The following is a 10990-nucleotide window of genomic DNA, read 5'->3' on the forward strand; positions in this document are numbered from 1 at the left end:
TGAGCGCAGTGTTATCCACGGCATTGTCCAGTGGTGGCATTCCAGGTCGCTAAAACGCATGGTTCCAGGTTGTGCAATAATAGTAGGCCTTGCAAGGGACGGCAATGTGTAAGCCAGAATGCGTTCCCATCGGTCGTGGCCACATCTCCTATGTGGCCCGGCTATCAGGTCGGCTCTGATACTTCCTCCCACTTCCTTATGATCGACCGCAGGGTCTGTTTTTTTCCTTATATTGTTCTGGCTTTTTATTTTCCTTTTTTTGTTTTGGGCAACGGTATACGAACACACAACAACACACGCAGAAACAGAGGACGACGCACCGACCGACCGACTCGATCGATTAGCTGACCTTGATAGATGGGTCGCCAATGTCGCCGAAGTGCAAAACCACCGATAACACCTTGCGTAACAAAGCACCGAATTACCTAGTTCCAACAGCCAGACGAGGATTAAGCAAAGTAATGTGGTACGATCGCAACTTCAGTCAAACTCGGTGACCTTATCGTCAACACGTCGTTTCCAGCACATAAAGGAGATCTCGAGCTGACGTTCCCGTCTTGATCCACAGTATCAACACCGCAATCTTGAAACTGAATCGGCTGCCAACATCACAATGCCCTCCGCCGACCTCGTCCTCCCCCTCATCGATCTCGCCCCTTATCTCTCCCCAGACGCCACCCCGTCATCCAAAGCAACAGTCATTGCCCAAGTTCGCGCTGCCGTCGCCGAGTTTGGCTTCTTCCAAGTCATCAACCATGGAATCCCCCTCGCCTCCCAACACGCCCTGATTGAGGCGATTCGCACTCTCATGAGAATCCCCAAGGAAGACAAACTGGCCATGAGCTTCCTCAAAAATCCCTGCCGTCGGGGGTACGAGGGGTCAGGGGATACCTTCCGGACTGGAGACAAGATGCACGACGCCAAAGAAGTCAGTCCACCCTTTCCAACTCCCTCCTTCTTCCACACGCTTTGTTGACACGGAAAAAAAAAGGCATTCTACATTGGCCGTCCCTCCGAAAAGATTGAGCCTCCTGGGTTCCACGGCCCAAACATTTGGCCTTCGCCTGAGCTGGTCCCCGAGGCCGAGTTCCGCGACCCGGTCTGGTCGTACTATCAGGAGACGAACCGGCTGGGCAGGGAGATCTGGCAGCTTCTCATCCAGGGACTTGGTCACCCGGGGGAGCTGCTCTCCCAGTTCACCAAGAAGCCTGTCGTGATGATGAAGATGATTCGGTATCCTCCCTTTTCGTCTACCTTGCCGGGCCAGTTCGGTGTAGGTGCCCACACCGATTTTGGTGGCGTCACAGTTCTCCTGCAAGAGGCTGGACGAAATGGGCTGGAGGTCGAGCACAAGGGGGAGTGGATTCCTGTGCCTGCGCTGGAGAACGTTTTGGTGATCAACGCTGGTGATATGATTGCTGGCTGGTCCGGAGGCGTGTACCAGAGTGCGAAGCACAGGGTTATTAACAAGGGTGAAGAAGAGAGGATCAGCTGTGCGACGTTCTGGCACGGTGACTTGGATGCCACGAACCCGTTTATTGATGGCAAGGGAGAGGGCGCAGCCGGGGATGAGACGGTGGCTGATTTGCTGGTCAAGAGGTTTAGGAGCCAGTTTAGCTTGATGAAGGGGAAGAAGACCGAAGAGGTGGTGAGGGGAGAAGTGTTTGCTCATTGAGTGGAGAAGGCAGAATTACTGGGCGAGGTTGAAGGTTCCAAGGAAAGGGACATGTTTAAGTTAACAAAGACGTTTTATGACATTTCAACGAAAAAGGAACTTGCATCGTTCAATCAGTGAAGACCGAAGAAAGTCTAATGAAGAACCTTTGATGAAGGGGAAGACACCCTGCAGTGTTGAGATGAATGAATCTCCCACCACTCGAGTGATCCTATTCGCCCTGTGACTCGAGGATATGCAGTGGAGCTCTGGAAGAAGAGAGGGCGTTTATGGAATACCCTGTAAAGCATATTTAATGAGCTTTAAAAGATAATTAAGAGGCCTTAAAAGTTACACCAAAGGCCCTAAAAGAGAGTTAACAGGCTTTAAAGGATAGTTAAGAGGCGTGAAGAAAAGGTAAGCCTTAAGAGATGATTCAAAGGCCTTAGATGGTAATATAAACGTCTTTTACTATGTTATAGGGAGGGGGGCGCTGGTAAGATAACAAGGGGGCTCCGTAAAGGTTCGCCACAAGTAAAAGCACCCTGTTTGAGCCGGGTGTTGAGGTGACACCGCGTCAAAATTTACCCAAAAGAATACATACATCAAGGTGAAATAACGCTGCTAAATATACCATCATACCCACAAAGTTCCACAGAGATCCTTGCCACCAATACGTCATCACACCACGGAATACACCATTTTCTGACCTGACAACGATTGACTCCGGATGATATCAACTCCCTTCATGACCCCCTCCCACCCACCGGGCATCACCTTGATTGGATGAGCTTGAATCTTACCGCCGTCCAGTAAGCTTTGCACAGCAGCGAATGCCTGAGCGCCAAACCTTCTATCCTCCGGAGTTGCCTCTCGTCCATATTCACCCTCCAAACCCACCTTGATTCCGAAGATGCTGAGAACCATCACCCACGACGGCTCAATCGTCAGAGCCCGCGTCTGCGCTACAGTATCTCTGAACGGTTCAAGAGAAACATAGCGACCGCCAGCACGCCCGATTGATTCGAAGCAAAGCTTGGTAGTGTCGGCCTGTGAGACGCAGTCGAGAGCATACTCGAGCTCGTTGCGGGTGTACTCGCGGATCTCTTGAGCACATGTTGGGGAGTGGTAGTCAAAGACCTTTTCGGCACCGAACCGTTCAACAAGGGCAAAGTTGGAAGGGGAGCATGATGCGATTGGTCTGAGGCCGGCACTAGTGAAAGGAAGAGGAATGGTCAGCGGAGACTCCGAAGAGATGATGGGGACCGAACTTACTTCTTCAGAAGTTGAATGGCTCTGGTTCCAGACGCCGTGCTGCCTCCAGCAACAAGAACAAATTCTCCTTGCTTTGGCTCACCTCTGCGGAGGTCGTCCAGAGTGGCAGGTACACGAAGTCTGTCAAACAACGATAGCGTTGCGGTGGCAACACCAGTTCCCAAGCTAGCACCCTCCTCGAAGCTCATGTCTTCGGGAAGTCTAAGTAAAAGATCCGCCATTGCTCCCACGTATTGAGAGAACCCCCCAATGGTTTTGACGTTTGAATTGCCGCCAAAAACCATGCCGGCAACCCTATCCCCGACTGAGAGATGCGCAGGAGCGTCTTTCCCGAGGGCAACAATGGTGCCTGCAAAGTCATAACCATGAATAGCTCCCTGAGCTGGGCTGTAATCGAGCATCTTGGCATCTGCTGGGTTGATCGCCACCGCGGCCGTTTTCACTGCCAAGGTTAGCGGTGGGTATGGGAGAGGAGGCGACGAGGGTAAACAAACCGATTGCCATGTCGGGTGCGAGCGTCGGCACTGCGACATCGTGCTGAATGGCGAGTTTCCCAGGTCCCTGAGCAATAATTGCCGTCTGTGTCCTTGGGAGGGAGAGCTCTGCGTTTAACGATGGCATGATTGTGAGTGTTGGTTAGGTGGAATGAAGTTGGATCAAAGGGGTGGGATAGATGATTACACTGTCCAGATTATCAGCTTTCAAGATGTCAACAACCCGCAACAATGCCGTCAGACGCTTTGCTTTAAACTGGTATTCCACAGCATATTAACCGTTAACCAGGTCGGGTGAGCCAGACTATCGGACCTGTCCTGCCGCCGCATTTGCGCTGTCTCGGCGCATTGCACAATGCAAAATCACCGAACACAACGCCGAACAGAAGGGCCCGAAATATTTATCAATCCAACCGCCGAGCCAAGACATCACTCTCAACAGCCGAATTTCGATGGCTCCATCGAATCTGCGGTGATGTTGCTTACCTATTTCTGCAGAGACCCACCGCAGCAGGGTGGTCCTCGGCGGTGACGGGAATCTAACATATCCTCCAGCACCCAATTTCCAGCAGCGGCTTGAACTATCATAGCCTTTCAGAATAACAGGATCATTTCTGTTCATTGTGGCAATCCAAACACCAATGGCGGCAACCGAAATCCTAACCTGCCCCGTTGCAGTCGACAAGGAGGCCAACCTGGCTCTCTGCCCAGCTCTGTACCCAGGCCAAGCACTCGACACACCCAAGAACCCCCAAAAGATCGAAGAAGCGGAAATTATCGACCACTCCAAGCTCCTCAAAATTCCGTCTCCAAAGCATGGCCATTACTTCGGCCTGCTGGGTCACGCCCCGGATCTCGACCCTGACCTGCCTGTCAAGTCGTTCTGGAAGCTGATGGACCAGTATGGAGAGATATTCCAGCTTGACCTCGGGATGGCCTACCCCCGGGTATTTGTCGGTAGCCGGGAGCTGGTCAACGAGATGGCAGATGACGAACGGTTCAGCAAGTTTACTCATCGACTGCACAAGGAGATGAGACCGGTGTTCGGGGATGGTTTGTTTTCTGCCGAGTCAACGGACAAGGCATGGTGGAAGGCTCATAGGCTGCTGGTCCCGATCTTTGGTGAGTTTGTCAAAGTCTTTTACGGGGCTGGGGCTAACATCGGAAAGGATCGCTGGGGTTGAGCAAGATGTTTGATGACATGTAAGTTTCCTGTGGTGCTTGATATTTTTTGGTGACCTCTTTCTAACTTCTTCATCCCAACAGGCAAGATCTTTCGGCGCAGCTTGTTATGAAGTGGGACAGATTTGGCCCAGATCACGAAATCGAATGCATCGACGACATGGCGAGACTGGCATTCGACACCGTTGGGCTCTGTGCTTTCGGTTACCGGTTCAACGAGTTTTACACTGCGGATCATCACCCTTTCATGACCCAGCTCAAGGAAGCCATTGTCGAATCGGGGCGGCGAGCGAATAGGCCGGAGATCCTGAATCAGTTCTACTGTAAGTATGGCCCGTCAGAGAAACTCTAGCAGACCCATGCTAATCCCGTCATTCAGACAAAGAGGAACAGCACCGTCAGGAGAATATCGCCAAGATGAAGGAGCTGTGCAAGAAGATCATCCAAGACCGGATCGACAACCCAAACTCAGAGGCAAATGATCTGCTCAATCTGATGATCCACGGTGTTGATAGGGAGACGGGAGAGAAGCTCACGCGAGAGAATATCGAGTACCAGATACCAACCTTCCTGGGCGCTGGGTGGGTCTGCAATATATCGACCAATCCTTTGACAGACATGTACTGACAGCTTCTATTAGATATGAGACAACCTCGGCAACCTTGAGCTTTATCTACTACCTTTTGTGTACGTACCCGGAGACCATGGCCATGGCCCAGCAGGAGGTGGACGAGGTTGTGGGTGACAAGGTTCTCACATACGAGATGCTGCCCAAGTTGAAATACCTCGATGCGTGCATCAAGGAAGCGTTGTAAGAAAACCTCCCCTTACACTCTGTCCCATATTGCTTCTACTAACCCACTTCTAGACGTATCCAGCACCCCAGCAGTTTGCTCACGAGGTTTGCAGTCAAGGATACAGTCTTGGGAGGAAAGTACTTTGTCAGAAAGGGCCAGATGGTGTCGGGCGTCTGGAGGCATTTCCATAGAGACCCCGTCGTTTGGGGTGCTGATTCAGATGAGTTCAAACCGGAAAGGATGCTGGACAGGAATTTCCAGGCCTTACCACCTAATTCCTGGAAGCCGGTGAGTCGGAGCCATGTTCCCGGTAACAGTACAATACTGACATTACAACCTTTTCAGTTCGGCGATGGTCAGCGAGCGTGCATTGGACGTGGATTTGCGGAGCAAGAAATTCTCATCAATGTAGCCATGGTCCTACAAAGATTTGACGTTGAAAAGGCAGACCCCAACTACATTTTGGAGCTCAAAGTGCGTATTGTTGTCCTTTCCAACCTGGCTTCTTGGGCTTGTCTATTTTCTCTCTTTCTTTCTACTCAAAGAGGTGATTAGCTGGCTAACCTGACAACAGGGTCAAATGGCTTTGAAATGTATTGACTTCAAGATACGAGCGAAAAGGCGGTCAGGAAAATCTTCCTTGAGTGGTATCCCTGGCGGCGGCTCCCAGCCAAAGAAGGCTGCCACCAAGACAAGACAAAACGTTACACCACAAACCGACAGCAACACTCCCAAGAAGTCCATCACCGTCTTGTTTGGCGGCAACATGGGGACCGCCGAGAGTCTGATGCAATCGCTTTCGCGCATCGCCCCCGACTTTGGGCTCGCGGTTGACGATGTGAGGACGCTGGACTCTGCCACTGACAGTCTGCCCACGGATCGGCCCTGTATCATCATCACACCCTCCTACGACGGACGACCTCCGGACAACGCCAAGAAGTTTGTCAAGTGGCTTGAGCAACTTTCCAGCAATGGCACCAAGCTCCCAGGCGTCAAATATGCTGTGTTCGCATTAGGTAATTCTGATTGGGTGAATACCTTCTACAAGATTCCCAAGCTCATTGACGACACGCTTGAGAGGCTCGGTGCCGAGCGCCTCGTCGAAACAGGTTATGGAAACGTGAAGCAGGACCTTGTTGGACCATGGGAAACCTGGGAAGAAGAGCTGTGCCTGGCCCTCTCAGGAGTGTCGGCTGACAAAGCCCACAAGGCACAGGCAGGCGTCGAAGTGAGCATCGAACGCCATAATCTCAAGACTCTTCCCAGCGTTCTAGGCGGTGATCAAATGGGCGTTGGGACCATTGCCGCCATCCGCCAACTGGCTGAGACCTCGGTGGGACCAGCGAAATACCACGTCGACGTTCGTCTTCCTCCTGGCTGCCACTACCGAGCGGGAGACTACCTCGTTGTTCAAGGCCGCAACTCCACCGAATCCGTTCACCGAACCATGGCTCGTTTCAGTCTCAGCCCAGCAGACACCATGACAGTTCAATCCTCCAAGAAGGATTTCTTACCATCCCAACCAATGGCAATAGAGCACTTTTTAAGACAACGTGTTGAGCTCGCCGCACCCATCACCAAACGCCAGCTCCTCACGCTCTCCCTCCACGCGGAAGACTCCTCCCCGGAGAAAGCCCATCTTCTCAACCTCACCCAGGACTCCGCCTATGAAGACCTGCTCACAAACCGGCACTCTGTCCTCGATGTTCTCAGCACCATCCCTACCTTGGCCCTCCCTTTTGGAGTCTTTATCGATCTTCTCCCTCCCCTTGCACCGAGGGTGTACAGCATTTCGTCTTCTCCCCTCTCCCCGTCCTCGGGAACACTTCAGTCTGGCCTCGTCACATCCATCACGTTTGACCTGTTCCAATCCCCTGCCTTGAGCGGTCACGGAACATTCAACGGCGTTGCGTCATCCTACCTCTCCTCCCGCAAGATAGGGGATGAGATATCTTGTCTTGTCCGTCCCACAACACTGCCGTTTCAGCTCCCAAAAGACATCTCCAAACCAATCGTCATGGTTGCGGCAGGCAGCGGAATTGCCCCCATGAGGGGTCTTCTCCAAGAGCGAGCCGAGCTGATGAAGCAAGGTGGGGAGTTCGGCGAGGCGGTCCTCTTCTTTGGGTGTAGGGATGAGGAAAAGGATTATTTGTACAAGGAGGAGCTGGAAAGGTGGGAGAGAGGGGGGGTGGTCAGGGTCGTGCCGTGTTTTTCTCGGCCGGGGGGGAAGAAGGGGAGGTATGTCACTGATGCTTTGTGGGAAGAACGGGATAGGATGTGGGAAGTGGTTGAGAAGGGGGGCAGGATTTTCACTTGTGGGAGTGCTGCTAGACTTGGGAGGAGTGCTGGGGAGGTTTGGAGGAGGATTTGGGAGGAGAAGTCGGGACAGGGGGGAGAGAGAGAGGGAGAGGAGTGGTTGGAGGGGATCAAGGGAGATGGGAGGTATGTTTGTGATGTTTACTGAGGGTTTGTTTTTCGCAGTGATTTCACGTATAGTAGGTATTTGACAAGTATGGTTCTGAGGTAATATAGAGTGGAATTGAACGGTAAACGTGAAGCAAGAGCCCAACTGCCTTTGACCATGCCTGGCGTGATATGACGCAGTTATTGGAGTGCTTTAGCATGTGAGCCTACCTGCATATAGAGGCCCATCTTGGCTGTCTGCAATTTGTGGAATATTGCGGTGCCGCTAAATAGAGCAAGGTCTGAGATGCCTGTCGGAGCGGACACCCACTACGGGTTTTATAGGGAACAGCGAAAAGGTGGTCTGTACCCAAGGGGGCAACTGCTTGGTTCATAAGCAGGTTTGCTCTGTCTAAGAGAACACAGGCCCGGGTAGCACAATTGGTCGTTCGCTCTGCTTGGAATTAGACCAGAAATCAGTTTAACGACTGACAATGGTGTCGGGAATGTTCTGAGTTAGTCTCCCCTCCAACAGTTAGATTACCTATCCACTCTCCAAGATAGTAAGAGATTGCCCAGTTCGACTCTGGGACATGGCGGATTTTTTTCTTTACAAAAAGCTGTTACCTATATGTGGTTTGGAGTAAGTCAGATAAAGTACGCGGTAACTTTCCAGTTTCATTTCTTCTGTTCCTTTTAGTTTCTAAGCACCTTCGAGATGACGTTCTGCAATCCAAGCAAAGTCTCCGGGTCGTCTTGACGTCATTTTCAAAGGGGAAGGGGGGATGAAGCATGCTGCCGTCCAACCACGCCCCAGAGTCATTGTAGTTTGGCCAAACGCCTTGTCGTCATCCCAGCTCGCAGAAGATTTAGTCATCATCAGCAATGGGGTGTAAAGTATGCAAGGTACGTAGCTGCCCTTCCGGGTTTGAATAATTAATGGAGATACGCCTAAGATAGGTACACGACCTCGGACCGATGGTGGGAACGGCCCAAGTCCGACTAATGCCTCGCGAATTAGGTAGGACGGACTTAGGAGTTAACAAGGACTTAACCATCTACGTGGAACCGGGTGGTGGCAATCATTAAATAGCTGGCAAGCTCTCAATGGACAGTTTTCAATTCATTGTCTGATGTCACGAATACCGCATTCCGGTGCCGTCGTCACCCGCCTACTTTGCAAGTTCTCTGCCTTTGTACCGGTCATACCTCGCACCTCATGGCCACCTCATCTCCTCGGACGACGAATGTCTGGGAGGTTGTCGACTTTGTGGGAACTCATCACGACACGTACGCGGCAATCTCCCCGGCCGATGCGGACTTGTCTGGAAAATCGGTTCTCATCACGGGCGCCTCCAGGGGAATCGGCATGGCAACCGGTATTCGCTTTGCCGTGGCTGGATGTTCCAAGATTGCTCTGGCAGCCCGCTCTTCTCTTCGTCAGGCCGAGCAAGAGATCAAAGCTGCTGCTGTTGCCGCAGGCCGAGAGGAACCTCTCGTCCTTACCCTGAACATGGATGTGACCGTGGAGGAGTCGGTCACTGAAGCTGTGGATAAGGTATCCAAGGCATTTGGAGGAAGTCTGGATGTCCTGATCGCCAACGCGGGCTACCTGCCAGAATGGAGACCTGTTGTGGAGTCTGATCCGACGGAATGGTGGAAGACTTGGGAGATCAACATAAAGGGGACCTATCTTTGTGCGAAGTCTTTTATCCCGCTGCTGTTGGAGTCTTCCATCAAGACATTCATCACCGTCTCCTCTGCTGGAGCACACGCACTGTTCTACGGAGCCTCGGCATACCAGACCACCAAATTTGCAACCCTAAGGTTCACCGAGTTCATCGACCAGGAGTACCACGACAAAGGCCTGATTGCTATTGCGATTCACCCAGGAGCGGTCAAAACAGAACTGGCATTGAATATGCCCGAGGAGCATCATACCATCCTACAGGACACGCCCGAGTTACCTGCCGACGCCATGGTATGGCTTGCCAAGGAACGCAGAGAGTGGCTTGCGGGCCGATTCTTCAACTGCTGCTGGGATGTCTATGAATTGGAAAATCGGAAAGAGGAGATCATAAGCCGTGACTTGCTGAAATTTAGACTTACTATCTGAGCGGGTCTATTTCTTAGTAATGAACTAGAGCCATGGTTAAATTGGTCGAGTTCATTTTTTTATCTCACCTGAAGCTTCAGGGAAAAGGGTGACTTTAATTTACAGATGTTGTTCTCTAAGAACAGTTGTGGATAGACCCATCCCAATAAAATGGAGATTAACAAAATGGAGATTAGAACCAAATACCACGAAGACATCCAATTGAGGTCCTGGCTATAATGCGCGGCAGTGTTGATCAAGGATCCACACTCGAACCAACTGGCAGCGTGAGGAGCCCATGCCATCCCCATCTCAACATTCAAGAATAAATGGTAGTAGGAGGTGCCGTTGTTGTTATCTCAGCCTTTAAACAGCTAACCTGTCAGCAGCGTGAGAACTGTCCAACATCATTGCCTATCAAGTATCCAAGTATCCGAAATATTTCTACAACGTTCCTACACTTGTTTCTGCCACTTACAGGCATTTCTCGTGTGATCAAATGAAGATCTATTACATCCTGGATAACTTTCGATCAATGTTTGCACAGCATGATAGCGCGAAAACATGAGATGGGAACGTCACGAGAGGTATATGCCTCTAGCTCAGAACCTGGACTTGAGCAGAAGAGCCAGCTCAAGGGCCCAACCAGCCAGTGTGTCCAAATAGGGTGCCGTTCGAAACAGCAGGCAATGTTAAGCCTGGATATATCTCGGCAGGTCACACAGTTAGTTGTCGACATCGATGGCTGTAGGCTGTGCTCGATCCTGTGATGGAGTTTTGTGCACTGTGTAAATAATTTCCTCACTGTGCAACCTGCCAGGAAGCCCTGACCCAACACTGCTACATACGGCCCGCGTTTCACCTCGCGGGTTCTTGGCCACTTTGAGGCTGACTTCGCCGCGGCTCAAATCTTCCAGCTCAAACACCGAAAGCAGTCGCCCATGACGAAAGCAGTCACTAAGATCTCTTAGGAAACACCACGAAATTGCCATGATGGATTCAGACTCAGATGTTGAGGCACTTGAGCGATCTAGTCTGCTTTCTCATCAGTCAAACGCCGCGTCGCCATCACCAGAGCTACTTGGCCTCA

At 51.5% G+C, this 10990-nt stretch overlaps 4 protein-coding genes across 4 annotated transcripts; 3 read left to right on the forward strand and 1 right to left on the reverse strand.

Moving 5' to 3' along the window:
* Positions 1 to 12: 12 nt before the first annotated feature.
* On the forward strand, positions 13 to 1675 carry QC761_506790 (uncharacterized protein; the record flags this gene model as incomplete). Its single annotated transcript, XM_062879901.1, has 3 exons — positions 13 to 483; positions 569 to 928; positions 992 to 1675. Exons 2-3 carry the CDS (start codon positions 614 to 616, stop codon positions 1673 to 1675), a joined length of 999 nt encoding a protein of 332 aa, XP_062731224.1. The 5' UTR covers positions 13 to 483; positions 569 to 613.
* A 660-nt stretch (positions 1676 to 2335) lies between these two features.
* Positions 2336 to 3550, reverse strand: QC761_506780 (putative secondary metabolism biosynthetic enzyme; the record flags this gene model as incomplete). Its single annotated transcript, XM_062879900.1, has 3 exons — positions 2336 to 2867; positions 2930 to 3330; positions 3386 to 3550. 3 exons carry the CDS (start codon positions 3548 to 3550, stop codon positions 2336 to 2338), a joined length of 1098 nt encoding a protein of 365 aa, XP_062731225.1.
* Positions 3551 to 3796: 246 nt separating this feature from the next.
* QC761_506770 (uncharacterized protein) lies at positions 3797 to 7866 on the forward strand (the record flags this gene model as incomplete). The annotated part of the gene is made up of 8 exons (XM_062879899.1): positions 3797 to 4545; positions 4593 to 4626; positions 4690 to 4928; positions 4985 to 5186; positions 5246 to 5416; positions 5474 to 5690; positions 5748 to 5876; positions 5977 to 7866. Exons 1-8 carry the CDS (start codon positions 4065 to 4067, stop codon positions 7864 to 7866), a joined length of 3363 nt encoding a protein of 1120 aa, XP_062731226.1. The 5' UTR covers positions 3797 to 4064.
* A 1158-nt stretch (positions 7867 to 9024) lies between these two features.
* Positions 9025 to 9921, forward strand: QC761_506760 (putative secondary metabolism biosynthetic enzyme; the record flags this gene model as incomplete). The annotated part of the gene is made up of 1 exon (XM_062879898.1): positions 9025 to 9921. The coding sequence occupies one exon, from the start codon at positions 9025 to 9027 to the stop codon at positions 9919 to 9921; it is 897 nt and encodes a 298-aa protein (XP_062731227.1).
* Positions 9922 to 10990: the final 1069 nt, after the last annotated feature.

The sequence above is a fragment of the Podospora bellae-mahoneyi genome, chromosome 5 (genome assembly GCF_035222275.1).
Source record: "Podospora bellae-mahoneyi strain CBS 112042 chromosome 5, whole genome shotgun sequence".
NCBI classification, from domain to species: domain Eukaryota; kingdom Fungi; phylum Ascomycota; class Sordariomycetes; order Sordariales; family Podosporaceae; genus Podospora; species Podospora bellae-mahoneyi.